This window comes from Balaenoptera borealis, assembly GCF_965194805.1.
Source record: "Balaenoptera borealis genome assembly, chromosome: 6".
NCBI lineage: Eukaryota > Metazoa > Chordata > Mammalia > Artiodactyla > Balaenopteridae > Balaenoptera > Balaenoptera borealis.
In genome coordinates, this window is record NC_138863.1 from 70659712 (window position 1) to 70686434 (window position 26723).

Below are 26723 nucleotides of genomic sequence, written 5' to 3' on the forward strand. Positions count from 1 at the left end.
TGATTAAAAGACAACAATAACAGAGTGATGTCCTTAAAATTCAGTCCAAGCTTCATTTACTTTGTGCAGTCTACACTGATTTCTGCCTACTTTTAATCTGCATTTACTATGTTTGCTATACAAGTACTATTTTATTGCATATTGACACATAAAAGGTTCTAAATAAGTATTTGTTGAATTACTTGTCACTAGCAACCAATTTAATACTTAGTTACAGAAACAAAGCAGTATCAGTATAATTTGTATTATGTCAGTATGCAGTGTAGGACTACCAGCACATAACTAGCAGAATGTTATCTGGCTCACTAGTGACACTAAATGTATATGACTTATCTTCTCAAAAAGACTAAGACCATTTTTTATTTAATTTGTATCCCCAAATCATTAGCATACAGGCATATCAGCTGTACTTAAGAAATACCTGATGATGAGTTGATCTGAAACTAAACACCACATTTTCAGAAGCCCATTGAATATTTCCAATCAAAGTAAATAAAAAATCTTCAAGAAAGTCCAGCCAGTGTGAAGATTTATTTGGGATAAAGGGTTTTTAGTGATTGTTTTGTTTTCAAAATAGAGAACAGACACAAAGATTGTTTGGAGTTAGCAGGTAACATGTGAACATTTTACTAACAGGAATCCTGACAAGAAAATTAGTTCTCAAAAGTAGTCATAGTTGTAGGCCAGTTTTCTGACTTTGCACAAAGTGACTGTTCTTTTTGCCCTAATGAAGAAGTGTAGTCATATTACAAGTTGAATTTACTTCTAAATTTGTTGCTGGATTAAGTCCAGTTGTAGGCTGAATATACAGGATAACAAAACATTAAGCAAGAGGTTGCCACCATGCCACTTGAGAACTGAAGTTTAAAATATTTTAATACATGTTTTCTTTACAAGTAAACTAAAACAGAATCTTAAAAACTATTTCACTGGTAAGTTTTGAGTGGAGTTCACTGGTAATTTCTATAAGCTTACACTCCATTTAAATTACAAATGTTATTATCATTGATTTTTTACCTGTATCATTTTTAAACATTTCCAGGATTATGTGATATACAGAGTGATATGGATTCTTTATCATATAGTACATTTTATTTTTTATGTTGGTCTCAATGTTTGGTCCTAGGGATGTCACAAAAGCTGACAGACATGAGTCTGTCTAAGCTGTTTTTAATTAATAGAAAAATACTATATGAGAAAATCAATTAATATATAATACCTACTAAAAATAGTACACAGAACTCTCGAGAACTCTGAGAAAATGTGCAGCTCCTTCCTCTTGACTTATGTTGAAGGGAATGACATCTACACACGTAAATAAGAAAAGGCCCTGCAATGACTTTGGTATTCATTTTCCATTCCTGAGTTATTCTAATTACATTGTTCATAACTGTCTAATATTAAAGAGCCAGTAAACAGCTTGAGTTCTGAAATTTTATAGACCTAGATTTGTATCCTTGTTCTGCTGCTTAATACATAATTGTATGATTTTGGGCAAAGTAATCTTTTTGACCCTAAATTTTTATACCCTTTCATTGACAAATGGAATAATAGAACCTATTCCCAGAATTACCGAAAAGAATAAATGAGACAAGTTCAAATGATTATTGCCATAATACCTGGCACACAGCAATAATTCCATAAAGATACAGTCAAGTCACTATAAAAGGAAACCAAACAGTTTGAATCAACTGAGATTACAAAGAAAGAATCCATTTTTACCTAATCACTCAAAAAAACAGAGATAATACTGGGACTTACAAACATGAAAATATAAAAATATACAGGAAAGAGGTATTAAAAGAACAGACACCCACTTAAATCCTTTATATAGAGATTGTCATTTAACTCTTGATCTAATCATTGCCTTACTAAATATTTTGACAGCTTTGATAAATCATGTGCAGGGAAGGGGAAGGGAGAGTCCTATGTTATTCTTCATTTTCTTGTAAGTTTATATTCTTAAGTATAATGATTTAACTAGAACACTCTAGCCATGGATTTACTAACATTTAATTTAATTCAGTTTTGAGACACTGAAAGAACTATAAATTATAACCAAACTCAGACACCTTATAAATGAAGTTACATTATTGACAAAAAAATGGATCCTTATTTGAGGTGATATAATTGTATAAATCTTGTTAGGTACAACAAGTGATGCGAATCATCAGTGATAGATGCTTATACTAAATTTTTTCCAAAAAATTTTTTTCATGACATATAAAACTAGACAGTGATACATGTAATTTCCTAAAGTAATTTTTGAGATATATTTTTAAATACTACATTTTACCACATGACAACAGAGTCATGTGATACAAGTATATTTTTTAATGAAATGCATTCTTTGAATCATGGTTAATTAGAAACAAACAATGCAAACTCCACAGTTATATAATACCTAAACTAGGTTTGGAAACTAAAATTGCCATTTAAAATACTATAAACAAGATAACCAAAATACATATTCATTTATTTACATTCTATTTTGAAAATGCTTTCTTTCATTGTATTTAAGTTTATATTTTCCTTTTCAAAGCAGCCACCATCACTGAGTTAAGTATCATAAAAAGTCACACCAAAACTACAAAACAGAATTCTAATTATGTTTAAAATTAAGCTTCAATCATTAGTAGTATATATTGTGGCGTGGGAATTTAATCAGATAATTCTATTATGTTTCTAAAATAATAATTATTACTTAAATGAGTTACTTATTGTTTACTTTTTTATAAGGTATCTTAATTATCAGAGAATTAAACTTAAATATTATACTGTACTTTAATTCATAAAACTAACAAAAGTCAAAGATTTTCAACTCCTTTTATCTATATCAGTTAAATAACAATACACTTAGTAAAAAAGAAAGTAAATAAATTGAAATGTCATTATATAGCAAGCCTCAGAAGTTATGCATTCAGAACTGCCTAGTATATCAGTTTCTATTATTGTTTTTGTGGCTAGTTTCTGCCTCTAAAGAGCTAAATCACATCTAATAGGATCATGATTTAGAAAAGACCTCAATTTTTATTCATCATAATAATATAATGTCAGAAAGTGTTCAAATTCATGACAGATAAAAACCCCATGTTTAAACAGCCATATTTAGTTTGAGCTGGTGAGCAGATGTAAATGTAATCTGCAATACTATCAAACTCCAGGTCTGATAGATAGCAAGCTAACATTTATTTTTAAGGGCTCCAAAAATTATTTGTAAAAGCTGCATAAAAAGGATTCCATAAATGTACTGTGATTTTATTTTAACAATTATTCTACACTACAATGGACGTACATGCTCAAACAAGACACCTCAGCAGTATTTTAAAGCAGTAACCACCTAGCCAATTTCTGTATGTTCTGTAGTTTTTCTAATCCACTCTCCCTGTGGTTGAGCAAAATCGAATTGCCTCTCACATTTGCAGACAGCTCTGTGAAGGTGATAATAGAGCTGCTCCCTGCTGTCATGAGGCAGGAAATAGGAAAATGGCATATGGGGCTAGAAAGAAAGAAAGAAAAAAAAAAAAAAAGAAAGAAAGAAAGAAAGAAAAAAGAAAAAAAAAGAAGGAAAAAAGAACTAAACAAGAACAAAAGATTTCAACAAAGAACAACTATAACCCAATATGCTTTGCAAGTTAATCTCTTTTCAGAATCATTTAGCATATCTAATCATTCATCTGTGTCCTCACTCCAAAAATGCAAACGGTTGATACCAAGTGTTTGGGGCAAGTTTTCACTGTCTAAAATATTTGGAACCTACAACTGCAGAATATGTCCTGCACAATGTCTGCAAACAGAGCTCTTTAGATTTTTTAAATGTTGTGCCGATCCCAAATTCACCATTTTAAAATAAAAGAAGGTAGAGCAATGTTTATTAAAATATTAATAAAATGTGTATAGAAGGCTTTCAGTATGATTTAACATTCCTAAATCTATGAAATAAAAAAAAATTAAAGATAAACATTTATAATTAGACTAATTAAAGTAGAAACAAATCTCTAAATAGGTAAATTGCTAATAATAATACCAAGACACATTTATTATCTTGTACAGTTTTTTGTTTGGTTGGTTTTTTGTGTAATTAAGAATCATGCTTTAAACAAAACAGATTTTTATGTAATGTATCTGTAAACAGAATGTGGCAGGAGATGCTAATAAAGATAGAATCCACTCTACCTTTCCTTTTACACTCTGAATGGGATCCACAACCACTGCCACAGCTCTCTCCGACAAGGCTTCAAAGCTCTGCTGAGTGTTGATATCCACACCAGAAAGCCAACAACCAAAGCCAGGGTGACTGTGATACCAACCAACAACCATCTCAGGCCTGAAACAAAGAGGGCGTTCAGCCGTTCAGAACAGAACAAGTAATACATTTATGATATGAAAAGAAACAACACACTAACGGGGTATAAATTAAGAAGAGATGAAAAACACACAGGTGTGAAAAAGCACCATTAGAAACACTGAAATCATACACCATATTATCCAGAAAACATGGAAACGAAAAAGTGTGACAAAGGAGTGCTATCATTAAGAGATGCACATTAGCAGTGGTAGATAAGGCTTTCAGTTTTTCACCTTGTTACCACACTTTCTCAGAGCCAGTTTTTACCCTTTCAGCATTCAAGTAAATATCTACTCTTTAACTCCTTAGCTCTGGGAGTTGGATTTTCCAGGCAGAGTACATTTTTAACAATGGACACCAGGATCCACTGTTGTGAAAGGATTAAATATCAATTAAACCAGCAGTAGAACTAGGAACTCAGTCAAAAACCAATTTGCACTGTTCTGCTCAGCTGCTGAGCCTTTTGCTAACATTAATTTTGAAGTTTTTTCCACAGTAGAAGAATTTGAGCAAGAGAATGACAACTATTGAGAGATTTAATCTGGGGTAAAAAACTTGAACAATATTTGGATTCTACTTTCCCTGTCTTTAAAACTCAATATGACTACAAATATAATTAAATATTCAGAATTTTATTTAGCTGCAACTCTCAAATTTTGGAACATACAAGCTCTTTCAATTATAAGTGACTAGAGAGTAACTCCATATGCTAAACGGTGGGAAGCTACAGTCCAAATTTACTATGTAACAGTTGAGAATTTTAACATGAGGCAGTTTTCTAACTGGCAAATTTCTATGATTCTAGAGGAAAGAGATACTAGATAGGTGGTGCAGAGCACTGACAGTGATACTTTTACATTAATTACGTGGCTTTTTTTTCCCCTAAGAATGATATTCACGAACATGTAAAATTCTGAGATACATTTCTGAAAATATTTCCCATCATTCCATTATATGATCATTTGAAATACTTACCTTCCTGTCTGCTTCAACATATCCAACATCTTGGCTTGGAACACTGGATCGACTGCCTCCACACTGACACCCTGATTTAGAAAGAAAGGAAAATGATTAGCTTCTATAACAATGAGAAAAAATTTATATTACAAGGTAAACGAACAAAAAGCTACTGCCTAAAAACCTGTGTATGTTATTTTGGGATACCAAAATAATTTAATAGGTTTTGATACCCATATTTGACACCGACTCATGTCATTCAATTATAAACCATACATCAATAAAACTTTTTAAATTGCCAAGTACCAAGAAAACAAAAAAATTGCCAAGTACCATACTGCTGTTAGCTAATGAGTTAAGATAATTTTTAGGCTCCTTTAAAAGAGTTTATGGCCATGACTAATGTGTGTGTGTATATATACACACACCAGAAATACCAAATAAGTGAACCAACTATTTTGTGGTTAGCTCGGTCTAGGCAAGCATACTTCCTAACGTCATCCTCTGATAACTGATAAGCACTAGGCCTCTTCCATCTCATCCAAAGTTCTACAACTATTCTGCTATTATAATAATCAACAGTTCAAGTCGGTTTTTTTTTTTTCTTCAGTAATGTAAACACCTTGAGGAAGGAAAATAATAGTTTCCCAGAGTTATTTTTATTTGTTTTTTGGTTGGCTGAGTTAGGAGGGGAGGATGTTCAGTGCTTTAGTTAGGACTACTTGGTAGATTAGGCAATTGGAGGGCAATATATACATTTGAATATTACCTCAAATATAACAGCATTCTCAAAATATTCCCCACAAGAGGCAATGTGCAACCAAGTCTTTTAAATGCTGCATTATTTTGCTAGTTCAACCAAAAGAAAATTTTAGGACATGGAAGAATTAAAGGCATTCATATTATCTCTCCAGTGACAGATCACTGCCATTATAGCTCCCTCAAGGTCTTCCTCTAACATGAGGAATTTAAGTCTAATCTACTTAAACAAACCAGTTAACATAAGCACTTCTTCCCACCAAAATAAACAGTATTTTGAATTCTAATTGAGAGTGCATCCTCAAGAACAGGGGTACACAATCTACTGCCTACAGGCTAAGAATGTTTTTTAACATTTTTAAAGGGTGGTTAAAAAAACAACCACAACAAAACAAGAATATGAGACAGAGACATATGTCTTTACAGAAAAAGTCTGCTAACTCTTGGGCTAGAAGAAAAATTTTCCAACTCTACTACACAGAATGAACATGGGGAATCAAATATTCTATTTTATATTGTCAAACAAGCACTTGTAGTACAAGGAAATAAAGGATATTAAAACTTAAGAACCCTTTACTATAATGGATATCCACGTAAGGACATTCATCAGACAAATATACGTATTATATTTTCTTAGGCAAGCAGATGAGAAGGATATATGTGTTATTTTTTGGAAGGTAAGTAAATGGTTATTGTTTTTTGGCCATTAAAAAAAAATCTAAATACACACCTATCTACAAGTCCAATGCATTAAACAAAACAGCAAAACAAAACAAAAAATTCCCACAAAGAACAATGCATTCTAAATGCATTAAAGTAGAGGACTTTCAAAATGTGTATGCAGTATGGTTCGTCTATTAACAAATTACCATGCAAAAAGGCAAAAAGAACTAAAGTTCGTCATGGTTTTTTGTTTTTTTTTAAACTTAACATTTTGAATAGGAAAAGCTTAAGAGTCATTTATCACCATATACAGAACATTTTAAAAAGGGCGATATTTCAAAACAATAAAAACAAAACATGAGGACTAGATAATGTAGGTGAGTTGAAACTCTAATTAAGAGTGTCTCTGAAATCTTTTGAACCATGTGTTCAAACTAATCAAACTAGTATCCTACTATTTTAAGGTAACTAACTTATAAATCCAGTACACTATGCTAGTTAAAGCTGAAAGAACAAGTAAAGGGATTAAATGTTAGCATCACTCAATCTGTGGATCTACAGGGAATTCATAATGCATTTAAAAGATCAACGATTTGATTCAATACAGTCTAAAAGTTTCTATCATTAATCTTATAATGAATTTTTCTATCAGGAAGAGAAAATTACAATATGATGAGAGTTATTTTGCACAGGAAAAGAAAAGAGAAAAGTAATACGTTTACTTGCATCAGGCAACCATAAAAGTACTCACTGTTCCTGACTGTGGCATAGCAAACACGTCAATCACTCTGACAGTGTAATCATCAACAAATTCTCCAAGCATCAGACCCATAACTTCCATTGGAACCCCAGCACGACCATGTTTTAACATCTGTAAAGAGGAAGATATATAGACACAAAGCTTTGAGATCTTTGGACCCCCCCCCCTTTTTTAAATTAATAACTTTATTGTGTTTCAGTGGAAATAAAACACTCTATTTTATACATGCACCTAAAACAACGGCTTATGTGTGAGAGGGTTAACGTGAAAAATATTCCAAAGTAAAAGAAAGAAAGCAGCTGAACGCTCTAAAGCAAGTAACTCCATTCAACACTTACTTTTAACAGTGCCAGGGAAGAGATATAGACTTGTTCTGCTGTGTCCACTGCAGGAGCATCTGTAGGTGGCCCCTAGGAACAAGCACACAAATCATTATAAATACAAAGAACTTATGAGTTTAAAATTAAAGTTACAAGTTATTTAAACATGATTTTTTTAAAGAGTTTAGGGGAAACATGTTAAGTATTCAGCTACAACACAAACAATCAGAACAAACTTGTAAATATCAAACCTGTAGAAAACATCAAACTTAGTACTCAGCTAAGTGTCCAATGGACACAATGCTTGAATCTTTCAGGGATGCTAATTTACCTCCACTACAAAATAACTATAATGCACCAATTAGCTATGTTTCTTACCCCAATGTGAATGTAAACTGATTAACTGAAGGACCAACACAAACAGTAAATTCTCTGAGCCTGATTTTCAGCTAAAGACAGCATGTAGATTAGGGCTATGGGATCTCTGCAGAAACTTAGGTATGGGGGGGCGAGGGGCGGAGAAGACTTCTAATCCCTAGGTTAAAGAGCTGTTAACATGCTCTGCACTTCACCTGATGAAGTTGTTCCCCTCCCCTATACAACATCAAATTTAACACAACTGCCCCAGATGTGAACAAACTGGTTGAGACTGGTGTAGCTAACATGAAAATACTTCCAAATCCTGACAACTACCTTTAAAACAAATATTACTATTAATCTTATTACAGCCTAAGAAGATACTATGTTTCTCCCTAAGGATTCTACCTTCTTCATCAAAAGCACCAAACCACTTTTTACTGTAACATTCTGCTACCCAAAGTAATTTACATATAGTCCTTACCCTCAAGATGACTACAGTCTTATAAATTTAATTCTGCCCCAATCAGTGCATATAGAAAGCTTCTTGTTTTTTAATACTGAGCAGTCTGGGAAACTAAAATGAGATGTGACTTTTAATTGCCAGGTCCTGTTTTGCTTAAAGTTCCCTTTCCTTAACAATAACTCTATTACAATTACAGAATGAACATGTTAGCTATCTAAATTGTAAGTCAATATTCTATCTTGCTTTTATGGATTTGCTTATTACTAAAATTAAAAAATTGCTTTACTCATTACATTTCATACTTATAGGTCTGTGTGTACTTTGTGCTTCTTGTCTGTTTATATGCCAAGTTCTGTGATTTTTTTGGTTTTGTTTTGTTTAAAAGCTCATATACTTTTTATACTGAGTATAAAAAGTTCTAGAATAAGTTTTCTCTAAATATAAGCATCACATACAAAAATAACCTCTACTTCCTTATATACAAAGTGGTGAGAAAAATAAAATCCTTCAAATTTTATGTTTAAAAATACATGTCAGATAACATATTTTAAAAAGAACCGAATTCTGCATTATTATCATTATTATCACCTAATGCAGCTTTACTGCTTGCCTTTCAAATAGATATAAAAATTCTAAGGTAAGCTAAAGTGCTATCATGCCAAAACATTCGTTGAGGTCACCACATAAAACAAGATAATTTTGTTGATATGATAATTTTATTCATCTAATTAAGAAAGTTAAGAAAGTTTAAGAAAAAAGGAGAAGAAATAGTAAATTAGTTGTCACAAGATGTTTTTTGGGAAATAATACTCTAAGGTCAGGATAATGAACACTGTATTCATAAAAGTTATTTCCTGATTCAGAGCAACTTTAAAAATGCCCATGACAAAAGAAGTTAAAACTGGTATCTAGGCTACAGTTATTAATACAGCCTTTCTCAACTTGCCAGGAAATACTTAATAAGAAAAAAAAAAAAAAAAGAATAGGGAAATAAAACATCACATCATCACCAAAATGCATTACTGACAAAGTTCAGAAAATATTTCTGCCATCAATGAAAGAAGAAACACTCTGTTTTGTTCAGCATTATCCTAGCAAAGTGCCTGGCACATAGAACTCACTAAGTATTGGTTGAAAAAAAAAAAGAATGAACAAGTTAAGGTAGTACAAGCCAATGGAACAGGAAGGGAAAATACCCACCAGTTACCCTGGGAGAGAGAACAAGCCATATGCAAGTAAGTACAAAGATTGCTAGCTCCTCTCTCACTATGTTCTTCTGGTTCAGAAACATACTAACAGAAAACCATGTAGCTGGTTTCTCTATTGTTGTTTTTTGAGACAGCAACCAGTGATATTTCCTGTTACCCTTCTCACTCTATTACTACTCTGTTTCTTGATCTAGTTAGAATAAACTTCCCAGAAAACAACTTGACAAGAAGTAGAGAAGGATTTGTAACAGTGAACTGCAACCTAAAGAAAAAAAAAAAAAAAGAGTAACCCATGTAAAACACTGTCTAGGGGACATGTGTTAAGGATCTCTGGAGCAGATGCTATCACTTTTCTATCATCATGCTCACCTGTTCAGAATAGCACACAACCAGGCAATGAAGGTGAAGAAAACTCCATTAAATACCTTGGAAACTGAACTAAAACAGTTATGTAAGAGCCAGTACAGCTGTAGATCAAAGATGACCTGAGTTGAGAAAAATGTGGAGCTATGGACAATTTACATACATTGCCTTTCAGCAAACACTCCTGAGGAATAGCATTCAGATAATTCAAAGAGAGGAAAGTCATTTAAAAATAGGAATCATATACAAAATTCTGGAAAACTATTTGGCACCAGGAGAATACAAGACGATTTCTTATCTTTGAAATAGAACGTTGGAGGATAGACCAAGATGAAAAGATGAAAAATAGTTAAGAATTAAAGTTACACTGGAGTAAACAAGGGTAAAAACACTATGACAAGTTTAATTCAGTGATATAGAACATAAACTTTTGAAGATGTCTTAGAATGTACAGTAAAAAAGTTACAGATGAAAACTATTAAAAATACAATACTAGAGGAGAAAGGAAGGAGATGTAAGCTAAGAAATACAGTTGATCCTAAGAATAAAATAAGAAATGGAAAGCACCAATAAGACAAAGCTGAAGAAAACTTTCCTGAATGAAAAAAAATTCAACTTTTGCATCACTAAATGTCAGGCAATAATCAATGAAGAAAAGTGTTATATACCTTGTAAAGTCTTAGGTAAATCTTAACTACATGAATAAAGCAAAATTTCTAAAACCATACAAATAGAAAAACTACATAACCTGAAGAAAAAAATGCAACTCAGTTGACTTTGGATTTCTTTGCAACATTAAATGGCAGGAAACAATGAAACAAAGTTTCAGACTTTTAAGAGAGAAACCCTGTGGAGTCAAAAACATTACACTCCACTAAAAAAAATGTCTGAAGGCCCACAAATATATTACTAAATACACAAGGGCTCAGAAAATATGATTCCATGTATCGTCCTTCAAAGAACTTTTTGAATAAATGATCCACTTGAGACCCCACAAATCAAAAACAGAAAATTAAAAACGGAAAATCCATTATATAAAACAATTTGTTAAGACCACTGAAAGCAGTTAAAAACAGAGAGAGCTAAATAACATAAATAACCAGGGTTCAAAACCACAGATATCACCCAATAACTATATAGGGCGATGGAGAGAAATGAAGTATACAAAACTCTCTGTTTGACATATAGGAGGGGAAAAAAGAGATCTGTTTAAGTGTTGACTTAGACTATTACAGAAATATGGATTTGAGAGTCTTTTGAACAAATTTAAAATAACCACAATAAACATTAAAACTGAATATACACCTTACCAAATCTCTGGAGAAGAAAAAGCTAACACAACACTGACAATAAAAAACAGGGAACAAAGAAGGGAACAAAACAAAAATAGTGAACAACATAAGGTAAGACCAAATATATTGGTAATGAAAAAATATAAATGAGATGAAGTCCCTTGTTAAAGGCCTTTTATAATGGGTTTAAAATGGAAATTCATGTATATGTTGCTTACAAATAAGAATTAAAACAAAACAAAAGGATTGGTGAAATTTGTCAGTGACATAACTATTTCTTTTTTGCAAAAGAAGCCACAATGGCCACTATATTTTACTTACCTTGCCTTTCTTCAGTGATGTATTACATTAATAGATTTCCTAGTATTAAATCACCTTTCTATTTCCAGGATAAATTGTTCAAGTTTGATTTACTATTTTTATATTAAATTTTAAAATATATTTATATATAATTTGTATTTATATTATTATATATATTATTTTTATGTAAGTGAGATTGACCTGGCATTTTCTTTTTTTCTGTTAAATTTGTCAGGTTTTGATATCATTATGCTAGATGTATAAAATGAATTGGAAAGTTTTACAACTTCCCATTTTCTATGTTCTAATAAAATGTATATATACTAAATTATCCATGTCTTAAAATTTAAATTTGGACAAGTTCACTAATGAAACATTTGGCTCTGAAGCTGATTTTGGAGCTAATTTTTATAACATTTGCAGTGGTATTACTAAATTCAGGTTACCTGTCTTGAAACTAGATGGAATATTATATTGTTCCAGAAAGTTTCATTTCATTTATATTCAAAGTTATCACCATAGAATCGAACATATTCTATTTTATCTTTTCTTTTTTAACTGTTCAATATGGAAAACATTTAAAACTAAATTTGTTTCTCCATATCACATTATCACTACCCAGACAGATCAATGATTTACTTTTTTTTTTTTAATTAATTAATTTATTTATTTGGCTGCACCAGGTCTTAGTTGTGGCATGTGGGATCTAGTTCCCTGACCAGGGATCGAACCCAGGCCCCCTGCACTGGGAGCGTGGAGTCTTAACCACTGGACCACCAGGGAAGTCCCAATGATTTACATTTTTAAAAAATCAAATCATAACCAAAACCATGATAAAAATATTGGTGAAGGGAACACCTCCTAATTCATTCTATGAGGCCAGCATTACCCTGATACCAAAGCCAAAGACACTACAAGAAAAGAAAACTACAGACAGACCAGTATCTCTTATGAACATCGATGCAAAAATCCTTACAAAATACTAACAAACAGAACTCAGTAGCATATTCAAAGGACTATCTAGACACATGACTGAGTGGGATTAAAACTTGCAAGGCAAGGATGGTTCAATAAACAAAAACTGGCCCATGTAATACACCACATCAACAGAATGAAGGGGGAAAAAAAAACCACATGACCATCTCAATTGATGCAGAAAAAGCATTTAACAAAATTCAACACTCTTTCATGAAAAAAACACTCAACAAACTAGGTATAGAAGAAAACTACCTCAACATAATAAAAGCCATAGATGAAAAATCCACAGTGAACATAATATCCCATGTTGGTGAAAGACTGAAAACATTTCCTCTAAGATGGGGAACAAGGCAAGGATGCCTGCTTTCACCACTTCTATCCAACATAGTACTGGAAGTTCTAGCCAGAGCAATGAGGCAAGAAAGAGAAATAAAAGGCACTCAAATTAGAAAGGAAAATTACCTCTGTTTGCAGATGATATGATCTTATACAAAGAAAAGCCTAAAGAATCCACAAAAAGGACATTAGATCTAATAAGTGAATTCAGTAAAGTAGCAGGATACAAAGGCAACATTCAAAAAACCATGCATTTCTACATACAAATAATGAACAATCTGAAAAAGAAATTACAAAAATAATTTCATTTACAATAGCATCAAAAAGAATAAAATACTTGGAATTAACCAAGAAGATGAAAGTCTTGTACAATCAAAACCACAAAATACTGCTGCAAGAAATTAAAGGAGACATAAATAAATGGAAACACACCCCATGTTCATGGACTGGAAGACTTAATATTGTTCAAATGTCAAAACTACTCAAAGTGATCTACGGATTCAAAGCTATCTGTGTCAAAATTTCAATGACAACTTTTGCAGAAATAGAAAACCCATCCTAAAATTCATATGGAATCTCAAGGGACCCTGAACAGCCGAACAATCTTGAAGAAGAAAACTGGAGGACTCAGACTTCCTGATTTCAAAATTACTACAAAGCTACAGTAATCAAAACAATGTGGTATTGGCATAAAAACAGACATACAGACCAATGGAACTGAACAGAGCTCAGAAATAAACCCTTGCATATATGGTCAAACGATTTTTTAATAAGAGTGTCAAGGGTGCCAAGACAATGTTTGTAAATTATACACCCAAAATACATAGTGAACTCCTAAAACAACCAAAAACCTGATTTAAAAATAGGCAAAGGATTTGAATAGACATTTCTCCAAAGAAGATATATAAATGGGCAGTAAGCATATGAAAAGATGCTCAACATCACTAATCATTAGAGATATGCAAATCAAAACTACAAGGAGATACCACCTTACACCTATTAGTATGGCTACTAATAAAAAACAAAACAAAACAGAAAACAAGTATTGGCAAGGATGTGAAGAAATGGAAAACCTCGTGCACTGCTGGTGGGAATATAAAATGGTACAGCCACTGTGAAAAAACAGTATGGTGGTTTCTCAAAAAGTTAAAAATAGAATACTGTAAGATCTGGCAATTCAACTTCTGGGTATATAACCACCCAGAAATGAAAGCAGGTTCTCAAAGAGATGTCTGTGCACCAATGTTCACAGCAACGTTATTCACAAGAGCTAAAAAGTGGAAGCAACCCAAGTGTCCACCGATGGATGAATGGATAAGCACAATGTGGTATACACATACACCACGGAATATTATTCAGTCTTAAAAAGGAAGGAAATTCTGCAATATGCTACAACATGGATGAACCTTGAGGACGCTATGCTAAGTCAAATAGGCAATCAAAACAGACAAACACTGTATGATTCCACTTATATGATGAAGTACTTAGAGCAGGTCAAAAATCGTAAAGACAGAAAATATAATGACGGCTGCTAGGGGCTGCATGGAGGGGGGTATGGAAAGTTACTGTTTACTAATGGATAATATTTCAGTATAAATAAATAACTAAATAACTAAATAACTAAATAACTAAATTTGATCTGGGCGAGGAAATACATTCTAGGTACAAACCCAACTGAACAAAAAAATATATATAAAACTGACAACATAATCTAAAATTTCTGAATACAGGCATACCTTGGAGATACTATGAGTTCAATTCCAGACCACTCCAATATAGTGAATATTACAATAATGCAAGTCACATGAATTTTTTGGTTTCTCAGTGCATATAAAAGTTATGTTTACACTATACTGTAGTCTACTAAGTGTGCAATAGCATTATGTTTAAAAAAACAAGGTACATAACCTTAATTTAAAAATACTTTAGTGCTAAAAAAATGCTGACCATCATCTGAGCCTTCAGCGAGTCATAATCTTTTTGCTGGTGGAGGGTTTGAAATATTGAGAATTACCAAAACATGACACAGAGACACAAAGTGAGCAAATGCTGTTAGAAAAATGGCACCAACAGACTTGCTGGATGCAGGGTTGCCACAAACCTTCAATTTGTAAAAAAACAATTATCTGCAAAGCACAATAAAGTGAAGCTCAATAAAACGAGGTATACCTGTACTAAAAAAGTTAAAAGGAAAAAAAAAAAAAACCTGAAAAAATAGTTGCCCCATTTATGACAAAAAGTCAATACCCAAGTTAACGAAATACTAAAATCTTAATGGAAACATGGGCAAAGAATATAAAGCAACTAATTACATAAGAAATAATGAAATAAATATGAAAAATATTCAACCTCACTAGTTGACCTCCTTTAATTAAGAAATGCCAATTAACACATTAAGACATTGTTGTTGCTGTTGTTTTCCTATCAGACAAGCTTTACAATGCCCAATTTTGGAGCGGGTGTGATAAAAGAGACACTCTCAGCACTACTGGTGGAAATGTGAATTAGTACAAACTATCAGAAAAGCAACTGAGCAATGTATATCAAGAGCCTTACAACTGTACAAACTTTTTAACCCGCTTCTGCACTCCTAGAAATTATTTAAGTAAATAAACAGAGATGTTTGCTTGAACCAGAATATTCATGATAGTTCTTTTAATAATGCAAATAACAACCAATAATTTAAAAATATTGTTGAAAGCTCCTTTCTCTGAGATCTCAGATGGCTCTAGCCATCTTAATCAGCAATATTACCTTAAGTTGAAAGTACCCTAGCCTGCTGCTATATTGAATATTTTTAACTTACAATATTGAAGGAACCTTCCCTTAATTTAAAAAGAAAGCCAATAAAAAGGAGTATGGCTGTGAAGTACATTCACATGGAGGCAGATTCCTCTCCCATCCTGAAGACCATGATAACAAACAGAGGTAAATTAGGAACTAACCTATAAGACACCACACAAGTTTCAACATTTACCAGTGCAAAGTATTTTAGAGCACTGAACCATGAGGTCTTTTTATGGTTGGCTCCTGACTGCATGTAAAGGATTCTCCTTCAGAGTTCTTCACTCTCAGAATCTGAGCTACCAAGTATGGAAAAGTGACTTAAAGTCATGATATATAGGAAATATTCAAAAGAACTTTATAAAGCTTGGAAAAGACAAGGTACAAAACAACTATCTTCAAATATATGAAAAGCTGTCAGACAAAGTTCAGACTAATAGCTCTCAAAGTGCAGTCCCTAAACCAGATGCACCAGCACCACCTGGGAATTTGTTATAAATGCACATTCCTACTGAATCAGAAATTCTGGGGGCAGAGCCCAGAAATCCTGGTTTTTAGAAAGCCTTCTCCAGGTGATTCTGATGCTTGCTAAAATTTGAGAACCACTGATTTAGACTATACAGATTGTAGAACTATGGACTAATGGAATGAAGCTATGGGGAGACTGAATTTGGGTTCAATGTAAGAAAAATCTTGTATTGGTCCAAGCTATCTAAAGAAGAGCTCCAGTTAATGAGTTCCCTGTAACTGGAGTTATTCACACGTAAGTGGTTCATATTGGGGAAAATGTTACAGAGGGGTTCGAATATTTGATGACTAATTAAATCAGATGATATTTTTTTAAGGGTTCCCTCCTCACTTAGTAATACTACCAATCATATTATTTCCTAAGGGAGACATCTCAAATTAAACATCTTCAAAAATCAAACTCACCATGTTTCTCTACAAACTAACCTTCCCAACTTATAATTATCTTGAGTCTCAAACTACAAACCTAGGCAAAATTTTCATTTACTCTCCTTCAGTCCTCATAGTCAATATATCACCAAGTTTCATCAATTCTTTGTTATTCTGCAGTGTGACAGAGATTTTTAAAATACTCATTTTTGGGAAAAGAGTTTCAAGAAAATACCATCCATAGAGTTCACTCCTAGTTAAGTAAGTTTGGAATATAATGAATATCCACCCTACCCCCCAAATTTATGTTGTATGTTAGAATATTAGAGGCTCTAAGAAAAATCCTGGAGTGGAAAAAATCTGTTTATCTTTGTTTAACCTGATGTTTTCCAATTCATTCCATGGTCCACATGGTCTTCTCAGAGAAAATCTGGACTTTCTTTTTCAGGCTCTGAAAAAATTTATCATTTTTTCAAATGTGAGGCAGAGATCAAGACCAGGCTCCAAATAATATTTAAGTATTTACTATGTGCCTAGTACTACAGCTACATGGTTAAATGAAGGCTTCAAGAAGCTTATAATGTAAATGGAAAGGCAGACGAAACACACATTGGCACAGATCATCAGGACTGAAATGTAATTTCTGACTTCTAGCAATGTGGCCTTTCCACTACAGCATACCATCCCTTTTTCATATGCCCAAATATACTTCTATTCTGGAAGCTTAGTTCCTTTCCATTGTTTACAATTTTAGAATCCTCTTCCACCTGGAGCCATTTCCTACTAAAGAAAACGGAAATAAGTCCTTAGGATGCTCTTCCTACCTAAAAGCAGTTAGTATGCCCACTAAGAACGGGGAACACTTCTGGTCCTCCCTTTATTTTCTGAAGTCTAGATGGGCACAGGGGGCTTGGCAGACCAAAAGGCACTACTGAATTTACTTATAACATAGTATGTACACTACTATGAAAACAAAAATATGCCTTTTTATTAAAATATACTGTAGGAAACAAGTCACACAACATTTGGGGCTTTTTTTTTTAAATCACAGCATTCAAATGATAGAAAAATAATAAGGCAAGCACAGTTCACAAACATATCACCTTATTCAAATAATTAAATCATGGTTGTACATATGTAAGCACACCAAATTATTTGAGTATTACTTTAACGTATTTTAAAGAACTGAGTAAATATGCACAACAACAAAAGTAGGACACTAGTTCATTACAGAAGCAGAGATATCAAGTAAGAATTTTCAAAATACTTGAGGTGCAAGATGGCTATACCCTAGGCAAATAAAGATATCGAGGTATAGCTCTATATCAAATGTTAAATAACTTAAGAAAAAAAACGTGTGAGTCAGGGGATTCAAGGTGGAGAAATGTACAGAGTAGGAGCAGTCAGGCTAATGAAGTGGTAATGGGCACAGAAAGGGACTTCCAGGATTGGGAGGTGCCACCCAGGAAAAGAGATTTAGGATGGTTTTTATTCCTCACCCACAGAAAGTTTCCACGTCCCTTTACCCCTGCCCTCATGTCTCATATTTACAATCCTATGACTTTAATGAGAAACAAAAGATTTCACAAGTAGAAAGTGATATAAACTTTAACGTTAGATTTAAATCAACTACTGTTAGTCTATGTTTACATTCAACTAAAATGCACATATGGTGATCACATACAATGACAAATTACATGTGTTCCATTCACAGGATGAAAAAAATTTGAATAAATGTACAGAATTTGAATTACTTTCAAATATCTTTCATTTATTGAGAATTTATTATGTTTAAGAAACTAAAAAAAAAAAGAAACTAAGCTAAATGCTGGGTAAACTAAAGTAAAAAACTATACAGTGATATAAATCAAATGAAAACCTGGGCCCAAATATTTTTTGAATTTCAAAAATTGGCTTAGGCTGTTATTATTCTAAAAAATAAACAATGAAGAAAATGTTTCTTTCTGATGTTTAATCAACAGCATAGCTCTAAAATTACCAATTTACATGGTGTTTGAACTAGTCAAGTTAACTCTGTTGACCTTATAACAACTATCTAACCACAATAAACAAGTACAGAAAGTCATTTTTTTTAAAAGATTGAACATGATGTAACTTAAACTCCAAGGTTCTTTAAAAACAACTATGAGAATAACTGAAGGTACTTTTATAACTAAAGTGGTATTAAACAAAAGAAAAAATAAAATAAAAAACTAAAGAAAATTGGTCTGTATTTCACAAAAAGCACACACACACATCACTGACAACAAATAAGTAAAATAAGAAATATCTGAATGTTCTACAACTTTATAGTCTACTGTTAAAACTTAAATGAATGTAACAATTTGAAAACTGGAATATGATTTAGTTATATATTTCTGTAAAAAAACATGGAACTAAAATGCACATACCCCTCATACAAATAAGAAACTGAAATAATTACTTTTGCTATATAAATCCACAATGCTCAAATCCTATAGGCACAACTTTGAAATCACTTAAGTAAGTCTGACTCTTTAAAATAAGTTTGTTTAAAATGAGGTAGGGGGGAATCCATACCTTTAAACTGACTAAGAGTATAAGTTAGCTATCTAACAGAACTGCAGGGTAAAATAGGTGAGCCATAGGCACAAGCAGTGTGACTGACCTTTATACGTACATGAAAATCTACCTAACCAGTGATATAATACCTATTAGGGACCCCACAAGGGCATCAAACTTACCTCTGTACGAGTTTTATCTGTCACATTTAGTAAAACAGAAATTATCATCCAGGTCCACAAATTTTAAATGTGGTAAAATTAAATGAGACATGAGTTGTTTTTTTGTGTTTTTGTAGGTTTTTCCCCCCCCATTTAGAAGGTTAAAATCTGATCCAGCATAAAAGGCTGTGACTTTTACTTGGGCAGCCCTTGTTGACTAAGTGTTAAAAAAAAAGGCATTTGCCATTATAACAGGATAAAAACTAATGCCTCAAAGTGTTACCTACTCAGGCCTTTTAACAAATATGTTAACACTATTAGTTATATTACTCCACCTTTCTCTTAGTGTGAACTGGTATCAATTATTTAGCCAATTTTATAATGTTATTAAAGTACCTGCTGATTAAACATGAACCAAAGTGTCACTTAAAAAGAAATGTAAAATAAGTAGTATCACTGAACTGCAACACTCCAAAAAAACCCAAAAATATAAAGTTACCTTAGGAAATGACATAAAGCATTTCAAAATTTATTAAAAAGTTATTCTAGGATTAAAATATTACCTGGACTTATTTATTTTTATAATGGCTGTTTTAAGGTGTGTATTTGGTCCTGCATTATAGAATTATTTTTAGAGGTCTGTTAAAATATTTTTCAACAAAGAGAAAACAAGTTTTATTAACAAATGAAGGTGACTATATTTTTAAAAACAAAATAAAACCTAAACATATAATATATTGGAAAGCTGACAGAAAATAATTCTTAATTTATGGTATGCAACATAACCCTCGACAAATTCTGTCAAAAAATTTAAAATTTGATAAAACCACCACCTTCAGTTTCCTCAGTTAATAACCCCTGAAGGGGAAAAAAAAAACCTGAACAGAAAATAAGCAAATTCAAACATTCACAAATAACTACCACTGTATTGTTTATCTCTTACCCAGCAAGGTAAGAAACAACCTTTTAATACTTTAATTTTGTGAGTATTAAACGACTAGTGTGAAAAACAAGCTGCATGTAAACTATTTCTACTGTCTAAGCTTCAATGACTAGCTGAGGCAACCTGTAATAGGAGGTGTTAATTGGCAATAGGAGTACAAGTCAGAAGCATGTTCCCCATAGTCCTAACCCAGCAAGGCTAGGTCATTAAAGTGGAAATGAATTCTTTCATGTCGACTTAACCCTTTCAATGCATGCTTTCAGCTGTTTTCTCTCAATTAATTTTAAAAACTTGTTACTTTTTAGAGTTAAAAAAAAAAGTTCCAAATAAAGGTCCTTTGGCTGACAGTTCCAATGACTACATTATTCCAGAAGAGAAGAACAGAGCAAGTTAATTGCATGGTAATACTGCAACTCTCCCCCTGAAAAACATATAAACTAAATGTATTCTTATTTTAACACTGAAAAAAGATATAGGATATAGTGTTTAAAAATAGCTCAGAACCATTTAGCCACATAGGGTTTTGATTTACATTTCTGTTTAAGATCCAAGGACTACTTCATGATGATAACTTAACCACCTTAACCCTGGGATAGAGTAGTAATAATTTTTTTATTTCCACAATGTCCATACAAGAATCCCCATTATGAAAATGTTTTGGAACATATATGAGATAAACACCTTTCTAATTAAGTTTCATTATTCTGATAAGGTGCACAGTCACAGCATATCCTGATGACTGGTTGCCAAAAAGCCAAAATTCCTTTTATAGCATGATCTCAGAGGTTTCCAGATGGCACATTAATTCTTTTAAAAAAAAAAAAAAAAAAAAGAGAGACAAAAAGAAGGAAAGAAGAATAAGAATAGAAATGTTAAAATAATGGTGCATTACTTTTGAAATGCCTTATTTATAAATACTAATATTCCCATATGAGCATCAGAGATATTTAAAACTCAACTATATAAATAATATTCTAAATATTACAATTTAAAAAATTAACGTACATATGCTACACCTTTCATCGTTGAGTAATCTTGGAAGTATCTCCTTTAATAAAAATATTATCAGAGGACTTCCCTGGTGGTGCAGTGGTTAAGAATCCGCCTGCTAATGCAGGGGATACGGGTTCGAGCCCTGGTCCAGGAAGATCCCACATGCCACGGAGCAACTAAGCATGAGCACCACAACTACTGAGCCTGCGCTCTAGAGCCACGAGCCACAACTACTGAAGCCTGCGCGCCTAGAGCCCGTGCTCTGCAATAAGAGAAGCCACCGCAATGAGAAGCCCACGCACCGCAACGAAGAGTAACCCCCGCTCGCCACAACTAGAAGAAGCCCGCGCGCAGCAACGAAGACCCAACGCAGCCAAAAATATATATATATATATATTATCAGAGTAAGAACTAAACATTAGAAAATCTATAATGCTTAAAATTATGCCTTGTGATAAATCAATAAAAAAACTACCAGCATGACAACAGAGACATAATTTCATCCACTGTTGTAACATAGCTGGGCTCTCAAGTAACTATAACCAACAATACACTTATTAAAAACTTGATCAGCAAGGGCTTAGATAATAATGGGAAATTTAATGGTTGAGGATGTCAAAAAATGGGAATCATACATGCTATATTCCTACAACCTATTCTTTATTCTTTTCCTCCTTCTTTTCACTTGTCTCCTTCTTTCAAGCATTCCAATTATGACAAACTCAGTTCCTCCTCTCTGAAAACTGACTTTTTTCCCTAGCCCTACTTAGCTCCTCCAATACAGCAAAGCTAAGTGGCCACCCTGGAGCCAATATTTTGAGAATATAAAAATTTCAGTGGGGAACAGGCAGTGGGGTAAGGCAAGGTAACAGTCGGGGAGAAGGGGAGATGACACCATTACTTGGTTAAAAAGACACCTGATCAAAATAACATAGGGGCTGGCGGCCTAGTGAACAATGCCCAGCTGTGACATTTCTTTCTCTTTAAGACCGCCCTTGATATTCACTTTGAAACATTTTCACCTACTTGAAAATGTGTGTGTATGTGTGTGTGTAAAAAATGCCATAAGCACCAACCACTTCAGACATTTTTGTGAAATCTGTCTTACCAGAACAAGGACCTATTGTCTCCCACTCTGGGTGACTTTCACTCTGCCCCATAGCAATGAGGGAGGAACAAGCACAGTGTTTAACTACCTCTGCTATAAAGAAGCATCATCCACAGAGGTTTGATTAGTCAAACTTCAGAAGCTGTAACTAGAAACATTTAGGAGTGGCTAAAACATGCTATCTTTTATACTGGAAATAGGGTCCCAGAATCAAGCAGAACCTCGAAAGTCCTACAACAGAACATTAAGGCATCAGAACTGTTGCACAACAGACCCTACAACTGGCTTTGACTTTAAAGTTCTTACAGTCACTGGTGGCCCTTTCTCCTTTTATACTGTTCAACTATTTATGTATTTAAATTACAAAACATGTAAAATATAGTCAGCCACAAATAAACTGGTTATTTTGGGAAGCATTCATAATTCACTAAGTAGCTCATCTTTTAAAGTATAGTATGCAAAATATAGTCAGCCACAAATAAACTGGTTATTTTGGGAAGCATTCATAATTCACTAAGTAGCTCATCTTTTAAAGTATAGTATGCAAAGTCATGTATGGAATGTTACACACACATATACAAAGAATGCATGTTTTTATTTATTCACTCAACAACCACAGACCTGAGAGCACACTGCCATGTACTGGTTATACAAAGGTAAACAGGCCCCTGTCCTCAAAATGTTTACAAACCAGAAGGCAGGCAAGAAAAACTATAAAAGCACCACAAAAGCATGTATAGGGGGCAAAGAAGCCAGAGCTATGTATTTGATACAATTTTCCCTTATACTAAGAATTGAAAAATATGTATAACTTTTCCAAGCCAAAAAAAAAAAAAAAAGAGAGAGGAGAGTGGCAAGGAAAGAAACTGACATTTAAAGGCACAAAGACATGAAACAGCAATCATCCTGTACATTACCATTCAAAGCTTTTTAAAAAAATAAAATGGGCTGACTGAAGCATGGATTCTTAAGAAGCCAAACATGAGTTAATACTGCTTCCATTTCAATGGGTGTTTTACTGGGGATGTGACTTTTTTTAAAGGTCATTTTTTTTCTTATCCACACTTTGCCTTTTATGAAAAATATCCAGCACTTCAGAATATAAATCAAACAGTTTGGAGTTCTCTGACATGCTTAAAAGAAATACACAGTTATAAGACAAGAGAGAAGATGGCGTGTTTTCCATACAAAATGCTTATAGTAATATGTAGTATCTCTTTGGTTTATAGAAGTTGTACAAATATTATATCTGACTTATAGTCTTGAGGCCAAGGGCTATTTCTCTTTAACATATAGTTCTCAAAATAAAATATTTTTTCAACAAATATTTATAAAAAGCTGATTACCTGACATCCAAGCAATGGGTATCCCTGGAAGAGAAGACAGAGTTCAAGACTAGTTGGATCACTGATCAGAGGAGCTGAGGGTTAAGTGGATGCTACTGTGACCAGCTTATTAGAGCCACTAAGCAGCCATAAAAGCCAGGCCCTAGAGGTGTTAACACAGAACACTTTAATAACCTTGCCTGTTTGGGTGCATCTTGCTTTATATTTTTTCAAATATGTTATTTATCTCATCTAATGAAAGAAGAGAAAGACCAAGGAACCATGTATTATATAAGAAAAAGTACCATACAGAGTAGAGGGAATCCAAAAATTGTGGGCATGGCTAGGGAGAGAAAAAGGAAAAGAAGGACTTGGGGAAACTGTATGTGCTACATACTATGACATGAACTAGGTATATGATGAACCAATTACATGTGGTGCTAGTCCTTAAAATGTATGTAGGAGACAGACAATTATACAAGTAAATATAAAAATATATATATAATTGTAATATGGGTTTGGTACCAAAAAAATAGGCAAGAGAATAAGCCTTGGGGATATAATAAAAATAAAGCCTTATTTTCAAAGGGCCTCCCCAAAAAGCAAACAAGCAATGAACACGGAAGCCAGTGGTTCTTAAACCCTGTTTATTCCTCAGAATCACCTGGCGAGCTTAAAAAATTCTGATGCCTGGACCCACCCTCCGAGACTCTGATTTAAACTGCCCTGGGGTGAGTGATTCTAAAGTACAGCCAAGGTTGAGAACCACTGTTGTAAACTTATAAAGCAAAGATTTCATTATTGCAAGGTTAATGAAATGACTGAGGTAAGTCTGCCCAGCTACCTGGCTAGGAACTTCAGAGGTCTACAGCCAACTGCCAAACATATCACATTCAATATTACTATAGGGTTTTATTATCATTTCAATTCAGTGAAATACAAAGGTTTTACACAGTGTCACAGAAATATGAAATGAGAGATTAACCAGGTTTGGAGACATCATGGGTGACAATTACTGCTATAGCCCTTCTCTCTGGAACATAATAGAACTGCATCTCCTTGACTGAAGTTAGATGTGAACATGTGACTTGCTTTAGCCCATGAGATGTAAGCAGAGGTGACCTGTCATTCCCAGTCAAAGCTTTTTAAGAGCCAGTGCTCAGTGATGATGTTCTATCAGCTTGAGTCCCAGAGTAAGGATGACACCACAGAATAGTACCCAGCTGACCCAGCGCAAACAAAAAAGAAAGCTTTGTAGTTTTAAGCGGTTGAGGTTTAAGGGTTGTTGCTAACGCATACCCCAGCCTTCCTCACTGACATACCATAGAAGACTTCTGGGGAAAGGGGATTATCTAAGCACTGTGGAAGGAGAGTAAGTAGTAATTCATTAGACAAACAATGGAGGCAAAGGACATTCGTTTAGAGAGAATTCCTTATACAAAGTCATGAATGAATGAGAAGAATGACATGGGACACTTGAGGAATTACAAAAAGATGCTCAATAAATAGCTCTTCAATTTCTTCATAAATAAATGCAGTTTTGGCTTTTATTTTTTGATCATTATCTCACCCACAAACATGCCAAGCAAGGCATTCTGATGTCTCTGTGAGCCAAGCACACATGAAAATGCCAAAGGCAATCCTATGCTTGTGTGGTCTCCGTTAAGAACTTTAGATCCCTTCTCCAGGAGGATAAGTATATCCAAAAGGCCGAATAAATGAGAGGCTAGAGGAAAGGAAACTAATATGCTTGAAGTATACTTAGAAAGAGAACAAGAGACTGAGATAGTAAACCAATTAGGCAGCAGACTGGACACGAGGGTTATTGTTTAGGGAACTAATCTGTTTTAGGCCTAAGAGTAGAAAGTTGCCTTCCTGGGTGTCAGAGAGGCCAATGAGGCAGGTGTGTGAGCAGTTGAGAGAAAAAGAGAGCCAAGTGACATCTATCCACAGAGCAAACAACAAATGTTTTTTTCAAACCAACCACTGTTAATTTCTTTTAAACTCTGTTTCTTTTAAACCTTATTATAAAATATTTAAGAGACACAAAAGACCTAATAAATAATACACTCACTAAACAGCTTATGAAATAAAACATCACCAAAAGTTAGGCTGAAGCTCCTGCGTCATCCTCCCTGATTGACTGCATCTTCTCCATACCCCCTGTTGTACCCACTATTCTAATTTTTGGTGATATCATGCATTTCCTTATACTTTCACTATGTAAGTACATATAGGTAATATATTTTATAGAGTTTGTATGTTTTTAAATTGTATATTAAAACTTAGAATGTATTATTCCTCCACTTGCTTTTTTCCTCCAGTATGTTAGTACAGATTAATCATGCTGATATGTGTAGATCACCTACTTTACAAAAGGCCACTGTTAAGCAAAGTTATGTACACATTCTCCTACTGATGGACAATTAGGTTGTTTTCAATTTTTTGATATTATAAACTAGAGATCAGCAAACTAGGGCCTGTGGGAGAACCAGCTGACTGTTTTTGAAAAATGAAGTTTTATTGGAACACAGGCAGGCACATTCATTTTGTATTATATATGTATGGCTGCTTTAACACTACAATGGCAGAGTGAAATTGAGTGGTTGCAACAGAAACCATTTGGTCCACAAGTCTAAAATATTTACTATCCGGCCCTTTAAGAAAGGCGTACCGAAGGGTTATAAACAAGGCCCATTCACAATGTGAATGTTCTTGTATCCACGTGGGAGACTTTCCCTAGGGAATATAATTAGGAAAAGATCTCCTAGGATGTAGGATAAGCAAATCTTCATCGTTACTAGATTTTACCAAAATGTACAAGGTGGTTGTACACTACCACTAGCTTATACATGTTTATAAAC

At 33.5% G+C, this 26723-nt stretch overlaps 1 protein-coding gene across 2 annotated transcripts in view; it reads right to left on the minus strand.

Moving 5' to 3' along the window:
• PSMD14 (proteasome 26S subunit, non-ATPase 14) overlaps positions 1-26723 on the minus strand; it is a 90481-nt gene that overhangs the window by 31567 nt on the left and 32191 nt on the right. For both annotated transcript variants that reach the window (XM_082395373.1, XM_082395374.1), the window contains 4 exons: positions 7826-7897; positions 7479-7598; positions 5324-5394; positions 4177-4327 (listed from right to left, as the gene is read on the minus strand). In XM_082395373.1, coding sequence (XP_082251499.1) covers positions 4177-4327; positions 5324-5394; positions 7479-7598; positions 7826-7897 — 414 coding nt within the window. The remainder of the gene's footprint in view (positions 1-4176; positions 4328-5323; positions 5395-7478; positions 7599-7825; positions 7898-26723) is intronic.